The sequence below is a fragment of the Tyto alba genome, unplaced genomic scaffold (assembly GCF_018691265.1).
Source record: "Tyto alba isolate M040663 unplaced genomic scaffold, T.alba_DEE_v4.0 Super-Scaffold_14, whole genome shotgun sequence".
Classification (NCBI taxonomy): domain Eukaryota; kingdom Metazoa; phylum Chordata; class Aves; order Strigiformes; family Tytonidae; genus Tyto; species Tyto alba.
The window spans coordinates 38,839,131-38,865,951 of record NW_024881276.1 but is presented as its reverse complement, the minus strand read 5'-3'; the positions used below and the strand labels follow the sequence as shown (position 1 = coordinate 38,865,951).

The following is a 26,821-nucleotide window of genomic DNA, read 5'->3' as shown; positions in this document are numbered from 1 at the left end:
TTGTAGTTCTGTAAGTGTTTTAAGTCAATCTACGTGTTGGCTATATGCTATAGGGGCAGTTTGTCATTTTGCTTCCCTTCCAGCTGCACATTCCCTTCCTGCAGTGCTGGCAAACACCTCGCCATGCAGTGAACCAGATCAAGGAACAGATCCAGCTAGTAATTAAAGAAGAAAAATTTAAAAAGGAAAAAGAAGAAAAGCCTTAATTTTCAGCTGGATGAGGCCACATCAAGATAGTGGTGGAAATGAATGGGAGTGCATTTAGATCATCTTAAGTATACTCCCAGTCTACATTACCAACTTCTGCCCAATTTCTTCCAAAAAAAATACACCAGGAAGTTTTTAATACTCCAATAATTAAACATTTAACACTCAAGTAATTAAACAAGATTTCTAACTATTAGAATAAACTTGAATGTTATTCATAAAAGGATAAATTGTAATAGGCACAGAAGTCTACAAATTGGAGCAGAAATGCAGCTATTCCTTACTTTGCACTATGTAGGGTTGTCCAAAATCTTATGTGAAAATGCAAATGGGAAAAACATTTATTTTCTACTTTACAGATATATCAACATTGGCATACTAATACATACCAAATGGAAAATATATAGCTATCTGATTTTTTATTTATTTTTGTATTACCAGAGAAAAGCCCTTACTGAATTTCTAATGGAAAGGCTTCTGAGCCATTAGTGAGCTATGCAAAAATATGCAGAATTATAGCCTGAAGGAGATTACACTAGAATTTCAAGCAAAGTGACTTAACATACTCATGCAGTAATAAGTTAACCTTCGCAATTCAAGGATTTAAACTTTAACTCTATGGCCTTCAGTTGGATCTGGATTTCAAATCGCAGCAGCAGAGGTACAGTCCTTAAATCTTAATTAGACTGGAAAGCAGTCTGGCCCTATGGTGAAGGAAAACCTGGAAAAGTGGGACTAAGCTACACACTATTTAATTCAACAAGGGGAAAAAAAGAAAATTATAGGTATTGATGCTCCATCACTGCCATATCCTGCCGTGTCTTCAGAATATCAATGTTTAAGTAAAGGTGCAAAATCCTTGGAATTTCAAAGGTCCAGGACAATGAGATGAAATTCGGTAGCACTCTGGTCATAAATTGTACTGAGTAAGTCTCCCTTAAGGTACAACTAATAATCAGTGTTCTTCCACTGAGATCAAAGATGAAAGAAGCACCTACTAGCTTTTACAAGCTATAAGCACTATGTACATTTGAGTCTCCAGTACAGCCATACATTATGGATGCAGTATATTCTATAGAAGCCCAAGTTCAACCTAAAGGGAAATATATTGATGCTTACAAAAAGTATATTATGTCCATATGAACTCTGTATTTTTCAAAAAAATGTCTTTCGCTGCCTACATTTCATCAACAGCAATTCTATTTACTCAGATTATGTGCATTAGATTAGCATGCCTTTCTAGATTCCCTTTGATGATCCCTGTTGTAACTTTCCAAGGCATGTAAAGGGTGAGAAGCAGTGAAGGAAGGAGTGTCAAAATAATTAAATATCTTCACTGAAAGGGAAGAATTACTAAATTCAGCAATACAAAGTAGGTTCAAAATACACATTTTCCTACATAAATGCTGTATTCACTCTACAAATAAATGTTGTGCTGATCTAGCTACACTTATTCTGAAGTCTTTTAACTTCCCTGTGTTCATCTGTGAAAGCATTTACCCATCAAAATATCTAATATTGCTTTAAGATAACATTTTTAGGCTGCTCCTGATTTATGAAATATATATTCCTAAACCGAGGTCTTCCCCCTCCTTTTTATGTAACTGGCTTGCTTCTCCAGTAGAGTGAACTTTTCATGAAAGCTAGGATATAATTGAGTTTTCTTTCAAGACTTTAAAGCTTTTTAAAATTCATGAAATTTCTTATCATTTTGCAGCAAAGCAAAGTATTTTCAAATCCTTCTTTAACTTTAGTGTTTAATATTAACATATTTTAAATGTTACAGAAATAGAGTGGAATAAATTTTCACTTAGGAAGTATTTGACTGATGATGTATTTTACTGTTAGAACAAGTTGGTGCCATTGTTAACTGTGTTTGGTTACCTGTCACAGAGCTGTCTAGATTGTCCATACTGGAGCCTGGAGTATGCTCTAGACCTCTTAGCGGCCTACTGATTTCTACTGTTTCTTCTTCAATATCATCCTCCTCCTCATCATCATCTGGAACATCTGTTTCCAAATCTGAAATAAGGTTTCCAGATACATATCCTAAGGGCGGAACTGGAGCCTGAGGAGGTTGTGTATTGCTTTGGATGTGCCTACACAAACAAACAGGAAAACATCATCAGAATGGATGAAACTTTGTACACCATGGTCAATAGAAGATAAGCCTTTCAATAAGTTCTGAAGTAGATTTACAAAATGTGCTTGTTAGGTCAAACTTAAGAAAAGTTGGTTCAATTATTCAAAATAGCACCTGCACACCTTCCAGTCTTAAATATACTTCTCTAAGATGGTGAAGGTCAAGATTGTCCTTTTACAGATGAGGAACAATGTACGGAGGCTACGTAAATCATGTAGGAAGCCCATGGAAAAGCACAAGTCTGAATCCCAGCCTAGCATACAAGCATTTCACCCAATATTCCACCTTGCAAATCACATGTTGAGCCAAAATTAAATTTCACTCCTTCTGCTTAAACACACTCAGTGCCCTTAAGAAGTCACCCTAAAGAGGAGGAAATCACCAATAGGACAGAAGAAATTTTCAAGTCCAACGAACCCATTAGCAGTGAGGCCTTTTTATTTTGCTTCATTCCAGGTAGTTTAGTTGATTTAATTGCAGCAGTATTAAGGCATGCCTATGTGAAATTACTGCATGAGTTAATCACAATTAAAAAAAGAAAAACAAGATAAAAACCACCAATAGGATAGCTAAATGGCCAAACGCTAGCACGGGACTTGGAGTTTTATTTGCATAGTCTCTGAAAGGCTAGAGAGAAAAAAGAACCATCAGGTTTCAATGCAGCATTCTCTGCAGCACTACAGGTACAAAGCAAGCTGTGCCAGGGCACGCAGGCATGACTGGCCTTGGCATAAGAGCATGTACCCTGCTTGAAATTGCTGACTTAGGCATGTGGGAATCCATGGGTGGCTGTACATGAGGTGCAGTGACCTGATTAGAATCGGCAGTGCTCTGGACAGGATCCAGGATTCAGCTGGTCTCTTGCTTGGACATCAGAATTACAGAAAAAAATTACAACTGTCACCTGTTTGATTTCCTAGCTCTAATATATTTTTGATTAAAATTTTGTGCTGTATTATTGCCTAAACTTCATAACCGCAGTAATATTCTTTATTCAAACAGCTTTTTCTTTTTCATAATGTAAATCTATCACATCTGAGAATGTCACGTTAAATGTTATGTACCACTGGAATCTCTCTCCACCTTGGTGTAGGTTTTAAATTATTGCTTATTCTGAAGCTTATTTGCAGATCAAATGCTTCCCTTTTGATACACAACCCCCCTTTTGATTAGCAGTTCTTGAATACTTTTCTGTCTGGACACCAGGTTCTTAGCTATGCAGTGTTCAAAACACTGTGCTAAAGGGCACTACCATCTAACTAGCCCTCAATAAACACTGTGATTAGCTCCCAATCAAGAAAAATACTTAAGTATATGCTTAATGTTAAGCATGTGATAGAACAATTGAAGTCAATTTCTCATGTACTTGTAGTTATGCATATACTTAAGTGATTTTCTGGATCAAGGCCATAATGATTATGTACTTTTCCAGTAATCTCTCATGTGCTTTTTCTTAAATTTCTAGCTGTCTGGTCTCTATTTCTCTTCTGTTACTCCCACAGTAAACTATCTGGCAGGTCTCATCTTGTTTTGTTTCCCCCCCTGTCCCTACATTGGATAGGGTAACTTTGTGAAAAGAAAACGAAGAACTCTTCCTTCCCACTTAAGACAATGGAGTACTTCCCTGGGACTTTGAATAGAATTTGCTGAACAGCATGATATGTATTCAGCCAAACATTATCAAAGCATTAAACAATTCCATTGCACAACTGCAAAAATAATTTGTACTTACAACCCTCAATATTTACCCCAATACCTGCTATAAGGTCTGAGTATGAAAATAGTTTCTCACTTCTATAATTTTTTCAGAATTTCATGCTCAATTACTGTGACCTTCCACAACAGTGATGTTAAAATCTGTATATTCCTAAGCACATTATGAAAGTTCCGAATCAACTTTCATTTCTCCAGAAAGGGAGCAAGACCTTTCCTGTCAGCTGCAAGAGGCTTTGCTATAGAGCCTTTCTATGTTATCTGCTCCCAGACTGACAGCCATGGTTTGTGGGGAGTAGAAAGGGTAACAGCTGCAAAATGCAGCAGTGACTGACTGTGCAGACAGGGTATGCATCTGTGTGCTGGCTTAGAAGTCAGCTACCTTCAATAGGCCAGGTCTAGCTGCTGCCTGGGATTTGGGTCTGTCCCACAGGCAGGCCGGGGTCCACGCCTGGCAGCATGGCACTGCAGCAGGACCAAAGTACCCTGTTGATAGCGTGCAGATTGCAGACAAGCCTCGAGGCTTCAGCGGTGTTCAGGGAAAACAGCTGGCTTTGATTTGGCACCGCCTGCCTACCTGCCCGATCTATTTATGGTAGCTCAAGCTGAATAACTTTGTGGCTCTATTTACCAGCGAAGAAAGGCTGCTCCTCTGCTGGCAGCACGCCATTCAGTAAGTAGCTTTGCTCCTCTCCTCTGAGATTTGTGGGCTTTGTGTGGATAGAAAAGTTTCAAAAGGACAACTGCCACTTAGGGAACATCCATAAAGCAACTGACCTTCACTGTATCCCCAGCCTGGTACAGTTGACAAGTTCTTTTTCAGTCTCTGAAGAGATTGTTTCTGTTTGTCTTGCAGGGGAAATGTTACTGTGGTATTTGCTTACTCTTCCTTTAAATAGGCATAAACCACTCTAAAACGCTAGATCCATTTTGTAAATACTAACAACTTCCTTCCTACTATTTCTGGGGTTTTCCCTATGAATCAGAAATTTTCATGGTATTTCAAACTACAGTCAGAGATGCAAATGCTTCATTCTCATGTGACACAAAAGTAAAAGCTGCTACATTGCTATTTCAAGTGTTTAGCATTATTTTTAATCAGGAATATAGAACCTCAATGTTTTCGAAAATCCTAAAATATCTTTTGCTAGCCTGAAAACAGAGTACTCTGAACTGCATAAAAGTTGTCAGTAGGTGAGCATTAACTACTTATTTGAGTATATGTAAAACTCCAGAAGAATATTTTTACATGTTTTTAGCCAAGATTTAACATATTACCAAGCATTATGACTTAAAAAGCACCTACTGAACACAGTTGATATTTATGTCATAAAGGAATAAATTATTATTATGCTTTCATTTCCCAGACCGCTGGTGCCCCCATCAAACATTTACCATGTCTGCTTTGTTATATCAAACTGGTAAGCCCTAGTTAATTCATCGAGGTGGGCTTGAAGCATTGGCTGCATCTCCTCTCGTGGAGAAGGCGTGAGGGTTGCAGTTGACTGTTGCCCAAAGGAGATCGCAGGTGATGAAGCTACTCCTCGGACAGGAGGTGTGGGAACACGATCATCGTCTTCTTCAAGTTCATCCTCCATGCCCTGATGCAGGTAGGTCTGAACTGGCAAAGGCGGACACCAACCATCACTGTCATATCTAAAATGGAAATAAAGTAAACTTAGTATATATCAAATCTCATCTCCGCTGTGCAGAAGAGGGTATACAGGATTTTTGCTACACTTTGAATCCTCGCACACAGTGCGAGCTTTAACATTTATTGAAAAGTGCCATAATTGCTTAAATTTTCCTTATTGAGTCTGTTTAATTTTTCCCACAACTACTAAGCAACTTGAACAATATGTGCAACAAAAAAATTACTGATCCATTATCATATTTGTTAATGGTGATTAGATAATGTTATGCCACAATCCACAACAAAAATGAACTACGTCACTTCCTGGATCATCAGCCTAGGAGAACGCATGAAGATCTACACAGACATGAAAACAGCAGCATTATTAAAAGGCAGAGTGAGATTTACGTAGTTGCACTTATGTTGTTCCTTACTTCCATTCTCCCCTTTATTTTTCTATAAATTTACTATTTGCTTTTATTTTGTAGCTTAAATAAAAAGCTACACTCTCCATAAAGATTTTGGTCTTTCCATATTGCGTATAGGTGTCTGTCATGATATGAAATACATTAATGCCACAGTAGAACTGACCATAAGCATATGCTATGTCACAGCACCACCTGATAGGAGACATTAGCACACACGTTGACATCTCTGCAAGTACCCCACCTCCTAACGAATTTTTCCTGGGACTTACCTAGACAGTGCTAAATTTCTGAGCAGTTTCAACATACCTGCTCAAAGTAAATTAAAAGATTAACAACTAGCAAAATTCTTCAATACCAAATTCTTCTCTTCTATAAGAGATGTTCTGATAGGCTTTCATGGCTAAATTTTCAGTCTTACACCAAGAGTGTAAGAGGTGATGCCACACCTGATCAGGCCTAGAAACAGAAGCTTTATATTCTATCACCACTTCTTATGCAAGCTTTGCCAGCAATTCAATCTTTTTCTGTCTCTGTCCTCACCACAGGACCTTTCAATTGAGTGTTGTATTAAAGTATCATCCCAGGACCCTGTCCCTTAGAGACGCCAGCATCACTCAAGACTCATAAGCCCTAGTGACTGTCGTCATTCCCTGTGCACTATGTCCCCCGACTAATTCCCTAATCTGAACACAACTTCAGTTGTGCACAGCTCTGCTGACAATCACACCACTCAAATCTCAGCACTCTCTTCTCTTCCCATCTTCAAAATGTCCAGTCAGTCTGCAGTCCCTTGAGCATCTGCACACATTTCTTCTTAACTCCCAGTGTATTCCAAAATACCTCAGGATAGACAGCTCTTTTCAAAAGGCAACCAGACAAACAAAAGCTCTCACAGCTCCTTCACTGTCAAACCATCTCACACTCTAGAGGCCATTCCCTAAGCATCATCTAAGTCACTTTATCTTATTTCTACCTTCAAGGACTGATGACAAGGTACACCCCTTTTTTCTGCAATGCCGGCAGGCAGTGCATTATGTTATACAGTTCATTTCTCAAATAAGTTTAAAAATACTCCTTCAAGGCTTCTGATTCAGAAGGAAGGAATTACAAATTTCCCAGAGAAAAACTAATCACTGCCAATTTTCCCGAGTGTGAAACTGGGTTACAAAAAGGCTGGGAACACTGAGACAGAGAAGTTTCAAAACCTGTATTATGAACAGAACTTTTACTTTAAGCAAAACCCAAAGACTTCTAAAATCAACTAAACTACTTTTTCCTTATTCGAAAGTGTAGTCCTTATTTAAAAGTACAGATTCATTATAGCTAAAATAACTGAATCATCCAAAAGTCTGTGGAAGGCATATCTTGTAATTAAGGCCAGTACCACTTTAAATCTGTATTTAGATATAACCATAAATAGATATACAAACATACATACGTGTACATAGGTGCAAATAAATGCTGCATCTTAACACTTGGCATTTAGGAGCTTTTAAGTGAATGATCATTACTATTTTCATAACACAGAGATTTAAGAAAATGTTATACAATACATATTCAATTCCTTAGGAGACAATTAAGATATGACTAGCTCTAATTTGTTTTTTCTTGCAATATTCACTCATGACGTTGCCATGCAAGATCGAAGGGACCATCCTAACTCATGCTGCTAAAAATATACAGTGCAACAGCTCTGTCACTTACTTTTACTCTCTCAACCTCATGCTTTGGTGTAATGGCTTCTTCTTTAAAAGGGACAGGGCAGAAAGATACTCCCTAGTGACTTTTCAGTAATGCATAAATGAGCTTTGGATGTGCTTGCCTTTTGACCCTACTTGCTTCAAATCCCCAAATGTTCAGCTTGATAGCAAAAAGTTTTCTTAGTAAAAAGATTCTGCACAAGTACTGTATGTTTACCGAGATTTTGTTTGAAATGGAAAGTTTAGGACATTGAGATTCAAGATTTCAGGTACAAGAACCTTTGTCTTCATAATGTAAGATGTCCAAAAAGCCACTGGTTCTAGACTGCATTGTATCAAAAAAAAAAAAAAAAAAAAAAATCTGAAAGAAAAAGCTAGCAAACCTAACAGACTACAAAGTAACTACACCTCAATAAATATTAGTTACTGAAACTTCTGGAACCAGCATAGTGAATATTGGTCACATCCATGTTGTTTTGGTTTTCTGAGTAAATACAACTTGGTGAAAATTGAACCTTTTCCAAGTACTTCTTGTTAAAATCTAAGCACCTTAACTTCACTAGGGACCTCTGATTTCAATTTCATGATAATTAAGTCCTTAATAAGTTCTGGTAACAAACATGACTCACTATGTTTCTAATAATTTTTATTCTATTCTCAGCACTTTTATGTTATAGTAATCTCTTGCTATTAAAAAACTTGGTTCATTACTTTGATAGGTTTTTTCCCTTCAAAATTAGAAATAGAGGTGCTAGATAAGGGGCATATTCTCTAATAATTCTGTTTCAGTACACACATTGTTGCAACAAAGAAAGCTTCCCTCTCTAGGAATTACCAGAAAGGATTTTCTGATGTAAAAGGTATTATTTTCTTTACTTATTCTAGAGACAGAAAATGACTATCAAATATATTGACATCCAGCAGCTAATATTCCATTTTAAGTTGTAATCAATAGCAAGAAATAAAAAGAACCAATGATAACAATATGAAGACTGCCTTTCCTGGGGTTGGCTCAAGAACATGCATATTATCAGTGAAAAAATATAAGTAGATGATAATGAGTAATTAACAAGCATTTCCTTATTGTCAAGCTTATTAGATAAAATCAAGCAAAAGGACCTTCTCTGAAAAGGGTGGGAAAGGGGACACGCTAGATTGGGAGCTACTACAGGAAAAGAGAAACTTCAAAAGCTCTGCAGTATATACAAGAGAAAATTATGGAATAGAACAAGGAACAAGCACAGAGTTTGTAGAAGACCACAAAAAAAGGGAGAAGTTCCACAGGAAAGAGCTTGCTAGAAAAACAACGGTAGAAACAAACTTTCTTTACAGGTTAAATAAGTATTTAAGACATCCCAAAAGCCACCCCATTATATAAAATGGCTGCCTGGATTAACATGTTCACCTCTCCTTATGTGTGTTGCACTTCATGGAAAAGTACAGCTGAATGCTACCTCAGTTCTTCTGGGGACAAGATGGTAAAGAAAACTAAGAGTGTATTTTTTTTCTTCCCTACCTATGATTAAGTTAGGTGACTTTTCTTTTTTTTTTTTTTTTTTTTTCACTTGCTGCTATTGTGGATTTTCTTTTCCAATTTATAAGCCAATAGGCCACTAGTGTTAGTTTCTAGTAAGCAAAATAGGGTGTCAGAATGGCTTAGTTTATTTGGGCTACTCATGTCACTGAAACTCACACTTGCATTCAAGAGTTATTGGAAGATATGCCCAGAAAATAAGTTTATGTTTAGATGCCAAATTCCTTGTTTTATTGCTCTAAATGTTCACCTTTCATAACACATTGTGGGAAATTTAATAAAGTCTTCAGTTTTTCTGACTGTAAGTTAATTTTTCAATTCTAGTTCACAATATAATTTCACCTGAATGTAATTAATTCTAAAATTGAAACACATTGAACTTGTCATACATAGTATACATCAGAGCAAATAAAGAAAAACAAAACAGTTTTAAAAAATTGCTTGCTTTTTTTTAGCCAATATGTCAATATTAAAGGCAACATAAGCAGTGCAGTCTATGATTCATTCCATTTCAGCATGTTGAAAACCACAGAAACAAGATCAACTCCTGAATACAGAATGACCATTAGCATTGGATACATCCTCAGGAAGTATGGGCACTGCAGGTTCATTGGGTTCAGTGAAGTTGGTGGCAAATTACTGTAGCTCAAGACTGATACTGTAAGTCTAATCTTAATTTTTTTTTTTTTTTCTGTTTGGTAAAATGCTCATTAGAAGGTATTGTTACAACCACTATTAATTAGACAATACAAAAAACAGAGAAGAGTAAATGCAAAAGATAATCAGAGGAAAAACTAAGCCTGAGTCGTTGGGAATCTGGAAGGATGGTGATTACCTTATCCTTAAACAACCAATGTTGTCTTGGTGACAAACATCATTCCTTCCAGCAAAATAACAGATACTTTATGCAACTGAGGAGTCAAGCCCTGTGTCACAAGGGATTTCTCTAGCAGGTATTTCCATTTGCCTTTTATGCTATTTCATTGTCCTGAAAGAAAATCCAAGTTGTTTGCCTTCTATAACATAATTATTATTGTGAAATGGCTGTACATGTGTTTTAAGGATATAAACTGATAAAGACAAATATTACATGGTAAAACCATATTAAATTTATTGTAGGTTTTTATAACAGAATACAGAATATAATGATTATATATTCTTTTTGCCTTGAGATTTAAACAACACTTAGTAGCTTATTAATTTTCCCTTATATCTGCTTTGAAATTCTAACTCTAATACAACCTCAATGGACCTTCATTTTAAAAGGAACTCCACTGATTTACATAGTTAGTTATTATTAAGATTGAAGGACTTGATATAAACTCAGATATTAATACTTAACTCTTATAATTTTCATTATAAAAGTGGTGATGATCAATTCATGTTTACAAAAGAGATAACAGTTTAAATATTTTTATTAAGTAAAGCTATTGCAATGATTTTTAAAACATTTTTCATACTTAGGAAATATTGATTAATCCATGTATTTAAACAGGCAGAAATTTGTCCCTGACAGAACAATGATTCTCAGAGGCTCCAAGAGAGCTGACCACAGTCAACTATTTTTCTATATACTCTGATTTCCCACTAGAGTTTGATAACCTGGTATTTAATGTAATTTCACTTTATAAAAAGCATTCCAATAATTGTTCTCTGTGCAAGAAATGTCTCTTTCCTCTCATTTAGTGCTTTTCATGCGATTTTCTATCCTTGAGAACAAGTTTAAGCTATCCAAAAATAAATGTAAGGTTCCAGAAACTCATGAGTTGTTTAAGTAATAATAAAGAAGTCCTATAAGTAGCATGCTTTCCTCAACTGTGAAATTTCTTCTAAAAGTCGATGAGAAGATTATTATCCACTGGTTGATCTTCTAAAATTAATCCCATTTAGTGTGGGGGTTTTTGTTCTTTTGCCTCGAATATTTTAAACATCAAAGCAGTGAAAAAATACAAGGAGGCAGATTGTCATCCTTTCTTACTCTGAGTCCCATCATCTGCAAGCAGTCCCAACAGAATTCAATTAAGCTACATGTGAAGTGAGTTACTTCTCAACATGAGTAAGCAGAGAATCCCTAAATGATGATGAAGCAAGGTAGGTCACTTTTATTTCCATCTTCAGTCACTATCAAGAAAAGCTATTCAAACATTCCTGCTCCATAGCCTTGAATAAGTCTATAGGATAAGGCACCCTTTTTTTTTTTTTTTTTTTTTTAAGCAAAACAGAATAATATTGTCACCCAGCAAAATTAAAAAAAAAAAAAAAAAAAAAAAAAAAAAGTGCCTCATCTCTGCAAACTACAGATTTTTCTTCAAAAGAAAAATTTAAAAATTACCCTGCTTCTTGCTGATCCACCCCATAGTGTTCCAGCTCTGTGCCTGGAAGTGGCTGCACGGGAGGGGGTGGGAGGGGAACACTGGCCCAGTTTGACCCATTATTTTTCTGGGGCTTGCCAGTATTTTTGTTTTTCTTCTTTTTCCCTCCTTTGCCACCTGCAAATCCGAATAGAAAAATAAAATGTTAGACATATAATGTGGGAAAAAAACCCTAGCTATTTACATTTCTTTGAAAGAATTCTGATTCCAGATGGCATGTCCCAAATAAGAAGATGTATTTATACCTCTGCAGAATCAGCATCAATGTGCTAATGCTGTTACAAGGTTATAAATAATAATAGAATGGAATAGAAAAATATTTAGAATAATTGCTGAAAATCACTTTTTTTTTTTAAAACTCCGTACATTTGCACCACAGTAGTGCACAACCAAGGAAAGACATGTTTTGCTGTATCAGAAATATATTTACTGATTTATTCGTGTCTGCTTTATGACTTCTTGAATTCACTGTTAGATAAATATATAATAGACTATAGCAAATTATTTAAAATGTTAGAATCCAATGTGCTTATAACACTGTTTTGCATGATCTCTTTCTGTGGAAAACACAGAGGCTAGGGACACAATCTAAAACACTGTCAATAGACTCAGTATCTTTCAGTCATAATGACAAGTGTAAATTATCAAAACAAAAAGAAATAGGATTTTGTTGATAGGAATTTACTAAGTTCCATTTTTTAAAAACATCTGGAAGTCATCTGCAATGTTTTAGGACTGTCTGTTTCACATGACCGAAATATATTGTGCCACTATGGAGAAGAGGTCCTATTTCTGATGTACAACTCTAATGAAGGAGGCTGGTAGAAATGAAGTGAGCAATGCATTTTGCTTAAGCTCTCTTCTCTTTTCTTATTGTCCTTGTATCCACTTCTCCAGCTGAGACATTTCCATTTGTGAGAAAGTGATCTGACAGAGAAAGCTCTCATCCCACTAGTTTAGCTTCTTTTATTTTGCCCCAACTCCTTTTTCTTGTCAGGAAATCGTTAAGAGGAAGAACGGCACAAGACTCTGAATCCCTTGACTGCTTGGAAACTCATCTACTTATTGATATTTTGTTGTGACTTTCAAACTCAATGGATTGTTGGGTGGAAGAACAGTTTGTCATGTTTTTTTTCAGTAGGGTACCCAGCTGGCAGTCACTCATGTCTTGCCTGTTGCAGAACACTCACTCTAATCCATCTTACCCACTGACATCTCTTGCTGATGTATAAGAATCAGTTAAACAAACCCATGTGAAAAGTTCCCAACAGCTACGAGTCAAAAAAGCCACAATTGATTTGCCAGGCAGGGTGGCATGGTGTGCACTGGCAGACACCACCCTCTTTGCCATGGCTCTAGCTTTAGGCATAGAGACATCGAGATGGAGATTAATTCTAGTAATAGAGACAAGCATGTGTCATGGGACTTTTTGTCTGAGCGACAGTGGCTTTCCTCTGCTATCTCCAAATGTCAGCTGGACAAAAATAAGAACAAATAGAGAGGGAAAAAAATGTGATTCTGTGATTCAGAAGTAGCCAAGACTTCTCTTTTGGCTGCTAGAGACAGGCAACAAGTCTGGTAAGGTTTCTAATCAGCCTGGCTGACAGCACATTGAAAACAAGACTTCACTTTCCACTACTGAATTCCAGATCAGAAACCTTCCTTGCTTATCTTGGAGTATTTACAGTAAGTCCAGCCAACATCTTGTCATTCACTATGTGTGAACTGAGCTGATATTCCATCTATTAGGATGCAAGACAGGCTCTTCTCTCCTTTTGTAGCCTGGCAGAGAGGGAAGTTTTCTTGGAAAAGGGAAAGCACATTTTGATCAACAGAAAAGGAACCCCAGTGATGGTGGCAATGGAGGAACAAATACATGAACCTTCTGGAGGGAAAATGAAGCTTTCAAAGCACAGGTATGGCAGAAAGCAGAGTTAGAAAGAGGGTCACAGAACAGTACATTTTAATTTGTGGGACATGAGGGAATTTTTGAAAAGTCAGCAGGAGTAGGAGCCAACAAGAATTAGGGGAGGAGGGAATGCTTTGGGAGGAAAGCACATGCATGAGAGAGAGAGAAAGAGAGAAAGAGTTGCAGGGGGATTGGAACTAGGAACAGTCAGAGAAGAGAAATGCAGAGAAGAGCTTAAGTTTACACATTAGTTGAGGTGGAGAGGGAGATTTTGGAAGTGTAGCACCTTGGTAATCTTAGGAGACTGGTAAAAGGAGGTTGGATATGTGGAATGCTAGTATGGAGTCACTTGGATTTGGGGGATTTTGGAGAGAAAGGCCAAAGACAACAGAACTATTAGAAAGAGTGAAGCAGAGAGCTGAGGAACTGTTCAGATGAAGAAATAAAAGAAAGCAACTCCAAGGTCATTACTGGTAGGGAAAGCAGCCTACACTGTACAGTTGGGCAGGAGATTTCTCTTCTGTCCCCATGGGCAAAGATACTCCACTGTCAGACTAGTTGAACAGACACTTAATATATAATGCCTGATGTGTGTTTGAAAACTGCTGCACCAAAGCCTTGTTTCCCCATAGCAATGATGCTTGATGTTTCAATGTCTCCTCACACTGAAAGTCAATTATATTGTTTAAATCTCTAGATGAATCAGGTCCTGCAAAAAGAATTTGCCAGTTGGGCTGACGATCATTGCACTGACATAAGCTGGGAGCTGTGCAAAGTACAGCCACAAAATTTCCCTGCCTCACAAAGCAGCTGAGTTTTTAGCTATTTTTCATTCCACAGTAGGATAGGATTTCTTATGATATTCATTTTAAAGAGACAGAAACTTAGTCAGAATAATAAGTAGCATTTAAAATACTAATCAAGGAAGTGAGAGAAGTCCCTGCTCACCCTGATGGGGACTACGTAATCAAAACTAGTCTCTGACTCCAGTGATACTCTAATTATTTGACTATTTGAAGGTTTCCCCCAGTTTCTCATGTATTATAGACATAATTAGCCTGTATTAAAGACATAATTTTTGGGCAAGGGAGAGCAAAATACTGACTCTACAGTCCAATAGTCTGACACTCACCTGAACACTGAGGCATCCAGGTGTGAGCTGCTTTGATGACACCAGGAATGCCCCAGCCATAGAAAGACTGACTAACCTGAAGTTTCCATGTGTTGCCAGAAAATTTACTTCAAACTGAGAAACACTACAGAAAATACATTTCACATGAAATATGTGCTCAAAGTCCAGCTTTTGATCAACTGGCATTTTCCAGTAAAACTTTGTATTTTCTGAGAGAACTTTCAGGCAGCTGTAGCTGTCAACACATCTGAAGTGTGATTCTGCCCTCTGATAACTGCCACATATGTACCTCAGCATATCAATTTCTGCATTTTCATGCAGCCAGAGGAGCAAGCCGTCTTCCTAAACTACTTGCCAATACATCTCACATACAAGGAACAAGAACCTTTCTTGAAGTATTGTATGAACTTAGCTCCCAGATACCTCTCTGTCAATGCCATAAGCCTATTTTTTGATCTCACTCAAATCAGCTCATACTCCCCAGGAGAACACAAGACTTGGAAACACATTTGGCTATCTGAGTTATGGGCAAATGACTATAGGCTTCTAATCTCAACATTCAATTTGAATAGTCCTTTAAATTGACATAAAGAAGCCTTTTCTAGGGTTGATCTGTTACTATTGCTCCAACTTACAGTGGAAAATCAAAAGGCTACAGATATAGTATGAATTTGAAATTTAAGACCTTTCAACTCTCTTGTATTTCAGTTAAGTGAAATAGCAGATTTACATTTTAATTGCTGTTTTTTCAGTTTTTGTCATGAAAAAAAGATGATATAGTTATATGTAACATAAGCAACAAGTACAGATAATTAAATAAATCAAGAAAAAAGGTGTGTTTAAATATAATACACCACCACATGTACTACAATTATTTTCATCCAATGAAAATGCATCATGTTTCCAATATAACATGCAGCACACACATAAAATTTACATTCTGTTTGTATGGCACAATTTTTGAAACCCCACTCATCTTGCAGGACCCTACATTTAATTTCTGAGCTGCTTCACTGAAAAACAGCATTTAGAAACAGCTCGTGGGAGTGGGGAATCTGTTAACAGCTCAACAAAAATATTAATCTCTTCATGAAATTCAGTGTGGGGAGACCTATAAACTGAGGAATGATGCAGAAATATATTTGGTCCATGAACTGTGATGTCAGGGAAAAGATGTGACAAGGCAAGGTTTGCAATTGCGCTGACAAGTGCTGGTTGGTAGGATTCTCCAATTATCTCCCAAACAGGTTTTGCAAAAGGCATTTTTTCTTTTTTTCAGTAGAGGCCAATGAGGTGGAGTTTGATGACATTCCAGTGGGCAGGCACCCTCATACCTATCTGCAAAGTGCACCTGGGAGTTTTACTGTCTTTCTGGAGATCTGCTCGTCATCACCCCTCCGTCCCTCACCCACCCACGGCGGTGGAACCAACCTGAGAGGCTGCCACTCCTTTCAGAGCTGTTGTGGGAGCTGGTGGTGCTGAAATCCTGTGACTGGTTGTGTGGCAATCTATTAGCCAATCCCTCAGCCACGCGGTAGTCAGGGATGTAAAGCAAGGCTAAGGGTTAAAGGGCAAAGGTCACAGTGGCATCGTGTGATTAGTTGACAGCACAAGCACATGCAACACACGCAGTTAGCAAGTCAATGGCAGATGTGGTGGGGCAGCACGTTTTAATTTATTATTTTTTCAAATGTATACCTATCCTAGCCTAATGGAAGGCAGACGGTTTGGTGATTAGCACAGGACAAAGAGGACTGAAAGAACAGAACAATATATTTTGTGATTGTGAGAGGTTCAGCACGCATGCAAGGTATGCAAGCATTAGTTACGGTAAATATGAACAGTGTCTCATATACTAAAAAGATTTTTCTAATTCATGCATAGATGATACAGTATAAAGCCAAGGGCTCTGGAAAATAAAAGCTGTAATTACCATTGTTGCCTTTGCCTTGGTCTGGGAGGGAGTAACCGAATCCCATCAGGTCATTTTTTTGCTGAATTGAGCTTTTCCACTGAGGATCAGGTAAGTCGACAGCCAGCTCATGGATGCTGTTGGAATGCAGTATCTGGGTGGTGGCATATGGCGTAGCTTGTGTTATTTGGCTGGAACTGTTGTAACTAGTTTTTGTGGTGAAGTCAATGCTGCTGTAAATGGCTCCATCAGAAAGCATAGTAGCGGTTTTATCCCCTTGCCCTGGCACTGGTGGCAGCACATCTGTGGTGAACATAGGGGAATGAAACAAATCATTGATGCACAGGAAGCCTGAAAGTATCAAAGTTTAAGATGAAAAATAAATGTGTCATTTTGCACGTTTGCATTTCAGCTGAGACAGGTCCATGAGCCAATGAAGGGAAGATGATGTACAACCATCGCCAAGCTATCAGCATCTGTGACAGGCCTACAACTTGTCCTTCACGTCTCACTGCCTAAAACCATCTTTTTTTTTCCATACCTTCAACTGTGAAAGTGAAGTTTGGAATATTTCTCTACTGAAGAATGTTTTCAGTTGTTCACTCCATGTCAGAACCAATGAAACTGTCTGGGCTTCAGGGAAATGATGAAAGGAGTGAATCTACAAACCACAGAGGAAACTTTCCCAGCAAATATGTAACAAAACTCTAAATGGAGGCTGAGGCTCTCAAAGTAATTTTTTAAGGGCATCACCTTGAGTTCCTTGAAGTTTTATGCATCAGCTTATCTAATTTTCCTTTTGACATTAGCTAGTACATTTCTTCTTTTCTACAAAAGAAAGACCTGACAAAACCAAGTTGTTCCAGATATGTGAAAGAAAATCTGTTATTCTGAAGGGATGTAAGCGATCAGTCTCTTAAAATGGCAAAGACGTGTTGATAATGGAGAACAACTTGTTCAAATACACCAGTACATTTACTTGAAAGACAGTACAGCATATTTAACTAAATATGTGTTCACTTTTCTACATCTTTTGAATTCTATCACACACTGCAATTTGTACCTTTAATCAGTTAGACTGGCAATCTCTCTCCTTACTAAACACTGTAGTGACCTTTGCTGCTGGAATACTAGATTTAGAAGCTGAGACTACTGGAGTGTGAAGAATGTAATGATGACTGGCATGATGTCCCAAGAAGAACCACAGCTCAGCACATAACCCTCTTTCTGCTCTCTCAGAGGTCAGTATATAAAATGGTATTATTTTTACGACTTATTTACACTCTTAAAAATAGAATCCATTCTGAAATTTACTTGTTAGAAAAACGCATCGTTTATATGTCATTTGCTTTACATAGACGGGTGACAGATATGGATTCCAACTGTTAGATTGTACTTGAGATAATGCATACTCCTATAGTGAGGATGTTCAGATCCTATTCTCAATATCACAGACATTTTTATATACCTTAAGCCCCAGAGAGAAAAGATGATTCTTGCACCTAGAAAAGTGTTTAGGCACAATTCCAGACTCAAACATGGGCTTTGTGCAATCTCGGGGAATACAATTGTTGTCTCCCTGCCTCAAGACTTCTCCAGCAATGAGATATGATATCATGGCCTCCTCCCACTGTTTTGTTTTTTTGTTTTGGTGGGGTTTTTTGGTTGGTTGGTTTTTGTTTGTTTTGGCTGGTTGTTTTTTTTCCTGGGATGAAAATTTAGACCATAGAACTATTTTCTATTGCATTCATGTATGCAACGGTGAACAATTTAATATGGATCCTAATAACATCTGCAGTCTCAGGGCAACAACATAATATTAACAATAAATATGGCAATAACAAGTGCTCAGCAGAGAGACAGCAGAAGCAGAGATTAAATTTGGGTCTATTAGTATGATCTAGTTTTTGCAGACAACAACAGGGAAATGGGCACAATCAAATATTTAAAATGTCTTAATTGTATTAACTTATATCTGCAGATAAATTCTAAGTGAAAAAAAATATAATTAATGCAAACTACAGGTTTTATTTCAAAATCAGGTTATTATTATCTATCTGCACATATCCAATGTGTTTTCTAGGGGCAGTACACAATCATAAAAGCATCTGTGTGTAAATACAGCATGAGATGTGAGAGACAAATGCAGTCCCATCTTTCTTTCATTTCATCTACAATATGATGATTTTTCCTTTCCACAGTTGGTTTTATCAAAGTATAATGGATTGAAGCTTAGTAAATAAATTCTGTTGTTGATGTATAAAATGAAGTAAGTCCAGCTCAACTTGTCTGTATTGGATTTGCAGACTCATGGAAGTAAAAACTAGCAAAATGCTCATCTCTCAATTACTCAGATATACATCTATCTTTTTGAGCATGTTTCTGACAACTGAAAGGTATAATCTCTATACAGTCATTTTAAAATGGAGAATTATACATCTGCACACACTCAAAAGGAAGCTTGCATAGCTTCCCACCAGCCAAGAATTTTCAGTCATTCTTACTAATAAGCTGAGGTTCTCCAGACATTGCGGGAATTTTCAGTTCAACCACAGATTACTTTTTTGACCTCAATAAGATGTATATACTATGCACTCAAAGAGTTATTCAGTTGGCATTTTCCAAAGTGTCATAATCACCTAATAATAATCAAATGTGATTTTCCCACCAAGTTGTCATAGTAAAAAACCCACACTGTGTATTTCAGACCAAAGATGAACACACATTTCCCACTGGATACTTTCCCCAAAACTCTCCAAAATCCAACTTGTTTTGTAACTCCTGAGATAAATGAAATAGTGCTGAAGTACTTTCTGGGGGAAGCTCTTCCTTACTGCCTCGGGAGATGTCGTACCATTCCGTGGCCTTATGCGACTCCAAATCTAACCTGTGCTTTCCACTCACAGCCTTACTCTCAAATGCCTATCTAGGACATAATGTGGATTAAAGGCAATGTTAGAACTGCCTGCCTCAGCTTCTGAGTTTCCAAAGTGGTTGGTTGCCACCTTACTTTTTTCAAAATTCTTACACACCTTTTATATTACCACAGACCTTTTAACCAGTAAGAGGCCCAAGTTCCATCTATACAGCTAATTCATGGTAAAAGACATCTGACTTTTAATCCATCTTTAGTGCAGAAGCATCCAAACTCAGCTGCTGAAACAGATAGGGATAAGTAGTCTCAAACCAGTCAGAATATAAGTGTGAGCTCAACTGTAAAGATCATGGGTGGAATTACGTTGCTGAATTTCAAAATGTAACTGTTGCATTTCTTGGAAAAATTTGGACCTATGCCTCATCCACATTGAAGCCAAAAGCTTTAAAACATGCTTCCAGTTTCAGTTGTATAGAGTCAAATGCTAAAAGAAAATGGTAATTTTTCTGTATTATGTGAGTTTATGAAAAGATGGAACAGTATTGAAGGGTTTTATTTTCAAGATACTCACAACAAATAAGCTGGCAGATATTCAGTTGCCTTCTAAATATTATAAAAAGTTTTGCTTATTTTATAATATTTTTGTAAGACAAGTGCTTTACAACATTTTTATATGGAAAATAAATCTAGAATGTTTTGTTGTAATTTGAAGTCACAGTAGTCAAGACACAGGCAAGGAGTTTTTCATGGGAACATATAGCCGATGTGAGGGATGCCTTTCAGAACCAGATTCTGGTACAGTTCAAAATGGAATTCTTTTCACATTTATCAGTTTGATGGTTTTATAGAGTTTTTGATTTTTAATGTATTTTTATATATTTTAATGCATTTTGATATATAATGTATTTTTGTTTACTTATGTCTTAAAAGTATTCATATATTCATTTATGTTGGGAAGTCTTGTTTTGAACACAACTGTGCAGAACCACCTGTGTTATAACATCACAGAAACCAAGGAAGTAACAGACAGATGTGAATATTATTATGACTTTTAAAAATCCCAATCATACATCTTGAAATTCCCATTTGACTAAAACGTTTGAAAGTGAATAACCCCTCTAAAGATTCATCACCATAATTATAAATCATTACCTCATCTCCCCAGAGGGCTTCCCTTAATTCAAAATGGAAATAAAACCCTAAAATACCTATATAGTTCCCTTTTATGTGTTCTTTCCTCCAATAAGAAAGAAAGTTTGTGAAGACCTGTGAGGCCTTCTTTATGGATTATGGCTGAGACTGAGAGCAGTCCCTCAGTAGGAAGTGGATGGGTAAGGTGACAACAACAATATTCTTCCATCCTCCTGCTGAAGGAACATCCTTCATGTATCCCCCATATTCTTCTCTGATCTTATGGACATCCTCTACCCCTGGCTACATTGCCCTGCACAAGAGATTGCTCTTCTCCACACAGAAGGAGTTTGAGCAACAAATGCATTTCTCTTGAGATGATAAGCAGACCCTGTTTCATGATTGTGGGGTAGGTTACAAATTAGACCTAAAGAAACAGAAAGAGACAAAACAAAATGGACTTATTAAAGTCGATTTTAAATCAAATCTTGAGTCAAACATAGAAAGAACTATAATGATAAAAACATTACACAGTGTTTATCATAGATGTTAACTAACAGAAGGCTATTGTATACCATATGGTGACTTAATAAAATGAAACCTACCTCCACGACCAAAATTGCCAAGATCGTTGGGTCCACTACTGCTGTTGTTTACTGGCAGACTTGTGGCAGGCCAAGAGTCTGCAAGCCAAGGATAACTGGGGTCACTTGCATTCAACAGACCTGGTCGACTGAAGCAGAATAAGAAAAGAAGATATACATACAAATATATATATATATATTTTTTTTTTTTTTTTTTTTTTAAATTAAAATATCTGTGAAACAGCTTGTGATTGAAGAGACCATATCACTGTTCTCCTAACACCATAGGTAACAAACAGTTTAGGGGACTTTATTTCAAATTAAAATTGTGTAGCCTTTGATGATTTAAAGACCTTGAGCAGTTAATTAAGGTTATATACAAATCAACTTTGTCAGTAGAAGTGGGACTAGGCATCCGTCGTGATTCTGCCAGAATCCAAATGAACTCCGTTGTCTGTGTGAAACAGGGGTTAGACAGCACCATCGTGGGATCCTACACCAGGGCTGCATGATAAATTACGACCTCAAGGGAGCCATCACTCAAACTGATTGCTCCATATCAGCCATTTCCAGGACTCTGGGCTACTATTTCTTCCTTCCCTTGCATCCCAAACGCACGCCTGTCATCTGCAGGCTGGTAACTCTTTCTTTGAGCACTCTTGGATGGTTTAGAGGCAAACAGGTTTGAGTAGGATTAATGGAAAGTCCACAGCTATCTTTACGTGCCACTACTGCATGGCTTTTATATCCCTGTAATTCCCAGCTTTGAGAACAGTATTAAACAACAAGTATGTTGAAAATACACTTGGGCCATAAGGCACCACGGCTCTCTCACCCCAGGATAAACAGCCAGAAATTTATCAAGGCAGGTGGATTGTTTGTACTTGTATTTAACAGGGAAAACAAAACATTTCCTGCAGACACTCCCCTTCCCCCAGATGAAAACAAAAAACCATCCGTAGTTCTGCAGCTTTTCTACGTTATTAATGCACTCATGAAGTTGGAGCAACATCGCTGATCATTGTACTTTATAGACCCCTGCCTGGTACAATCCCTAAGAGAAACATCGGTTTCTATGGAAACAGCAATAAGAAGACCCAGCCGCTTTCTTGCCATATCTACCCGCTCTCATTAGGCCTAATCTCTTTTTGCTAAAATATTGATTAAACAGGAGATTGGAAGTTATTACCAGGGCCTAATTACAATCTCCATATTGGCAAAGGGAAAATAGATGAGGATATATGGGTCCGTTATCAGCTTTTATCAATTTCAATTGAGTAGCCAAAGTTGTGGAATCTAGTCCTATCAATCTACAGCCTATTCATCATCCATGAATCATTTATTTTGTGATCGATTAAGTGTAATTGTTCACTCACAGCAATTTAGGGGGAGCCAATAAGGAGTCTTAAACAACAGCAACTTCATTTGCTAATGTCTAATTAATGCAATAAACATCCCGGTAACAAATGAACACATTCCTTTTGATATTTACTACTCATTTCTTCCAGGGCATCTGGGAGATATGAAACATCTGGGCTTGATTCCTCCAAAGTGCACAACAGATAGGTCATTAAACCTTGTGGTAAGCTACTTAACTCCTCCTAGGGTTGTCAGTCCTCCCAAAGATTTGTTATTAACCAAGTGTATTATCTATAGCTTTTTTCACATCACTAATTTAAAAACTAAATACGATGGGAAGACCTTTATACAAGGAAACATACCTTCCATTGCTCATTAGTCCTCCATCTCCTCTTTGGAAAGTGACTGTATTTTGGTTGGAAAAACAAAACAAACGTACACACATACACGCACACACATATAAGACAGGGAAAAATCAATTAGTAATAATTAAAACTAACAATTCAAACTGCTCAGTGTCCGAGATCAGAGGCCTCTTGGCATCACCACATAATAAAGTACAGAAATGATAAGAAAAGTATCAAACACATTAGGGTTACAATTTGTTTAGAATTTCACTGCACATTATTGATTAACATCAATTTGCTCTGTAGCTTGCAAGGCAAAACAGCCACCTGGGCAGAAGGCCTGAACTTACCACAGGCCCCTTCATATGGTTTTGCATTGCAAGACTGAGCCATGTGATGAAATTGTTTTCTTGGCATGCTTTTGCTTCAGTACATAATGACATTGCACCCATGAGTTAATAACATCATGTTGTAATGCAGCAATATAATATCACCACACAAATATGCTATTTCCTAGGACAAATACAAAGAGGTTGCAGCTCTGTTAGAGCTGAAGGGGTGAAAAAAAAAAGAATACAGCTGCACCATTTCCATTAGAAGTATAGTATAAGAACCAGCACCCACAAATAAATGCATATATGCCAGTATTACTGGGAAGAAAGTGTTTCCAGTCTTGCCACAGGGGTTGCCAAGAACATATTCAGAGGGAGACAATCATTTTTACGGCTCTATTCATGGGTGTTTGACAAAAAACAGCCTATCCCTTATCTATCTTATTAACAGGATTACATGTCAGGGCAATATAGGTAAACCCACATTACTGCTGAGATGCTAACTGACAATATTTGATGCTTCTTTTTGAAGCACTGGTAAATATTTTGAATCAAGGCCAACAGACTACTCTGATTCTCAGTGGCAATATCCCATTATTTATCGTCAGACATAGATAAGGCAGACTATTAAATTATATCAATGTCCTGGACACCTGCATCTTTACAGGCCCCTGACAAGATGAGGGTTTGAATTTCAGAGAGGAATGGAAGTCTGTGGCCACTTTAATTTAAAATAGGCCTTGGTTTGGAAATACTATTTACCTCTGTAAGAAAGACAGACATTCCCATCATTAAATTATAGCTCCCAGAGTATTCGCAAGATTTTCCAAATATTGGTCCAAACTACACTAGGCTTTCTATTATACACCATTCTGATCAGACAAAATGTACCCAAAGGAAATGCTGTGATCTTTTAAAAAATTAGAGATGACATAAATCCATCGGGAAAATATTTCTGATACCTTATAGAATCCTTGTTGCTTTATTAACTCCTAGGATAATTTCACAGTCTACATTCAGCAAGGGTGACAAAACTGGCCCCTCTGGAAGCCGTGCTAGAAGAGTGCTTGGGTAGGGTGATTAATTACCCTTCACTGCAGAACAGACTAATATCAATATCAGAAAATCACTGCAGTCATATGTCACATCAAAATGGTTAATAGCTGAATTTTGAAAGGATGTAATCAAACCAATTAATGAAAAGAAAATCAAAATGAAAGTAGGGGAAGTATTAAATAAAAGTCTACTTTGAAAAACAAGACATGGTAAAACACTGCAGCTAATTAATATTAGAGCCAATGCTACTTTCATTCACGTTGTTTCTAACGTTGTGATTCTGCCATTCTGCCAAATGACTGTATCACTCATTGCTTAGAAGTGAATAACTGAAATGCTGTGGATAGCACGTGTGAATATGCGAAGAGATGGGTACTGCCTGGCTGTGTTTCAAAGTACGTTGGTCAAAATTACATTAGATTCTGTTTCCTTTTTCCTTCTTCCCTTCAAATTTAATACCCATTTCCCCAACTTTCTGCATTTGCCAAAGTGACAAGAAATAAGGAAAATGAGAAACAAAGGCACATTCAGTAACAATCCTTATAAATAGACTACAGACTTAAGGCAATTCCAGTAAAACATATTTTCTGAAAACTTGGGATTTATGCTCTTGTTTAGACTATTGTCTAATAGAAATAATTTTAAAGTAATACTGTTACCACTTGTATAGCGCAGACAAGTGTGTGAGGTTTTAAATATGCATGTCATACAGGAAAAAAAAAGTCAGTACTTGTGGTCTTCAAAACATTATATCCTTTGTGTACCTTTATAAAGCGGAGCTAAAGTGGGGGATGTAGTAGGAGATTGCAGCAATGTTTGTCACATCCATTTTATTTTCCATGTAGTGAGGTATGGAAAAAACTCCAAGACATGATGTGAGAAACATATCAAGAAGACATATGACATCAAATCTTCTTTGCTAGAGCCAAAATTGCTGCAGATTGGCTGTGGCATACAAGCTTGTTGAAAAGAGACAGGTATCACAGCATTTATTCTTTTTAATTCTATCTGTATCCTGCTGGCATTAACTGTTTCCTGTTTTTTTTCCTACATTAAATAATTTTATACCCTCCCAATATAAACACTGTTTTTAGAAGAAAGGTTCAGCTTAGTTTATTAAAAAAAGAACTTGTCTTGCAGTGACACTGTTTTTCCTGGGGAAGACTATGCCTGGTTTATGTGATGTGTATGGAACTGGGAAGGAATACAGGTTCTTTTGTTTACCCTCCACCCTGTATAACAATGCATGGATGGTTATAATCTTCATGAGAAAATAAACAATAAAGTATTTTAGTTACTATTCTCTGTGGAAAAGGCTCCAGAATACCAACTAAACAAGCTAAAATTCCTCTTGAAGTGTGGACATGTCATTAAGATGTTACAGGAAAAAAATCGTATTCCTGATGTAATCCATAAATGGGCTACCTGAGGCTGGATAGAGAAGGTGCCTTTCTTTCAGCATCAATATTGTGAAAGAAAAGACAGCTAATGACAGAAGATATGGTCAGACTGACAACACAAGCACTATGTTTATCATTCCTTCCATACATTTTGTCAGCATTTTTGCCTGCATTTTGATTTCTGCAATTACAAAACAAGTCTAAATGCCTGAATAGGAGCATACTTAATGTAATTCAGGCTTGTAGATGTCACTGCAAAAATAAAACACACAGACAGCTGGCTTTATTCATCCTGTCTCCACTTCAAAAAGAAGCAGAGCAATTTCAAGGGGCAATGTAAGAGGAGGAAGGGAAGGATGTCCATATCACTGACCCACCCATCTCCCTTGCTTTTTATCACCAAGGAAGCAAAAAAGCTCTTTCAACACTCTTTGCATCTGATATATGTACTTAGAAAGGCTGAAGACCTGCAGGGATGAGATTGGTTTTCAAAAGAAGATGAAAAAATAACCTCTGCATAGAGAGATTTTGAAGGAATCCCCACCAGCTTATACTTCAAGGATTGTAAAAATGTAGAAATATAATCCAAAGTGTATTTTAAATGCATAATATTTAAGGAAATTATATTGTATATATTTGTATGAAGAACTGCATATCTTAAAGAGCTTTTCACATGCTTTTTATTAAATATACAAGGAGGTACCCAAACCATTTACTAATATTATCTGACAAGGTTAAAATTAATCTTCATGCCTCCTAGAATTGGAAAAATATGAATGTATAGCAAGTTGACATTCTGAGGCAAGAAAGCTTTAGAAAGCTTTTTGTATGCCTATCTCTAGTAGGCCACATTTTCCTACCGCAAATGAAAACTTTAATGTTCCCAGCCAAGTCTCATTCCTTATTCTGATAAGCTGTTCCTCAAATACGAGTGTAGAATAATCCTCTTTTAATAAGCATTAACTCAGACCAGATAATCAGCATATAAAAATTCCATCAAATCTTCTACCTTTGGATGATTTTGTCAAATAATTTATCCTCATTTAACAGTTTC

The 26,821-nt window shown here is 37.0% G+C and overlaps 1 protein-coding gene across 7 annotated transcripts in view; it reads right to left on the bottom strand.

Annotated features, from left to right (window-relative positions):
* The window catches only part of ROBO2 (roundabout guidance receptor 2), a 946,026-nt gene that overhangs the window by 28,261 nt on the left and 890,944 nt on the right, over positions 1-26,821 (bottom strand). For 5 of the 7 annotated variants that reach the window (XM_042788459.1, XM_042788462.1, XM_042788460.1 and 2 more), the window contains 7 exons: positions 22,995-23,037; positions 21,295-21,422; positions 16,705-16,986; positions 16,203-16,328; positions 11,691-11,847; positions 5,459-5,719; positions 2,092-2,306 (listed from right to left, as the gene is read on the bottom strand). In XM_042788459.1, coding sequence (XP_042644393.1) covers positions 2,092-2,306; positions 5,459-5,719; positions 11,691-11,847; positions 16,203-16,328; positions 16,705-16,986; positions 21,295-21,422; positions 22,995-23,037 — 1,212 coding nt within the window. The remainder of the gene's footprint in view (positions 1-2,091; positions 2,307-5,458; positions 5,720-11,690; positions 11,848-16,202; positions 16,329-16,704; positions 16,987-21,294; positions 21,423-22,994; positions 23,038-26,821) is intronic. The other 2 variants (XM_042788461.1, XM_042788464.1) reach the window with 1 other exon arrangement.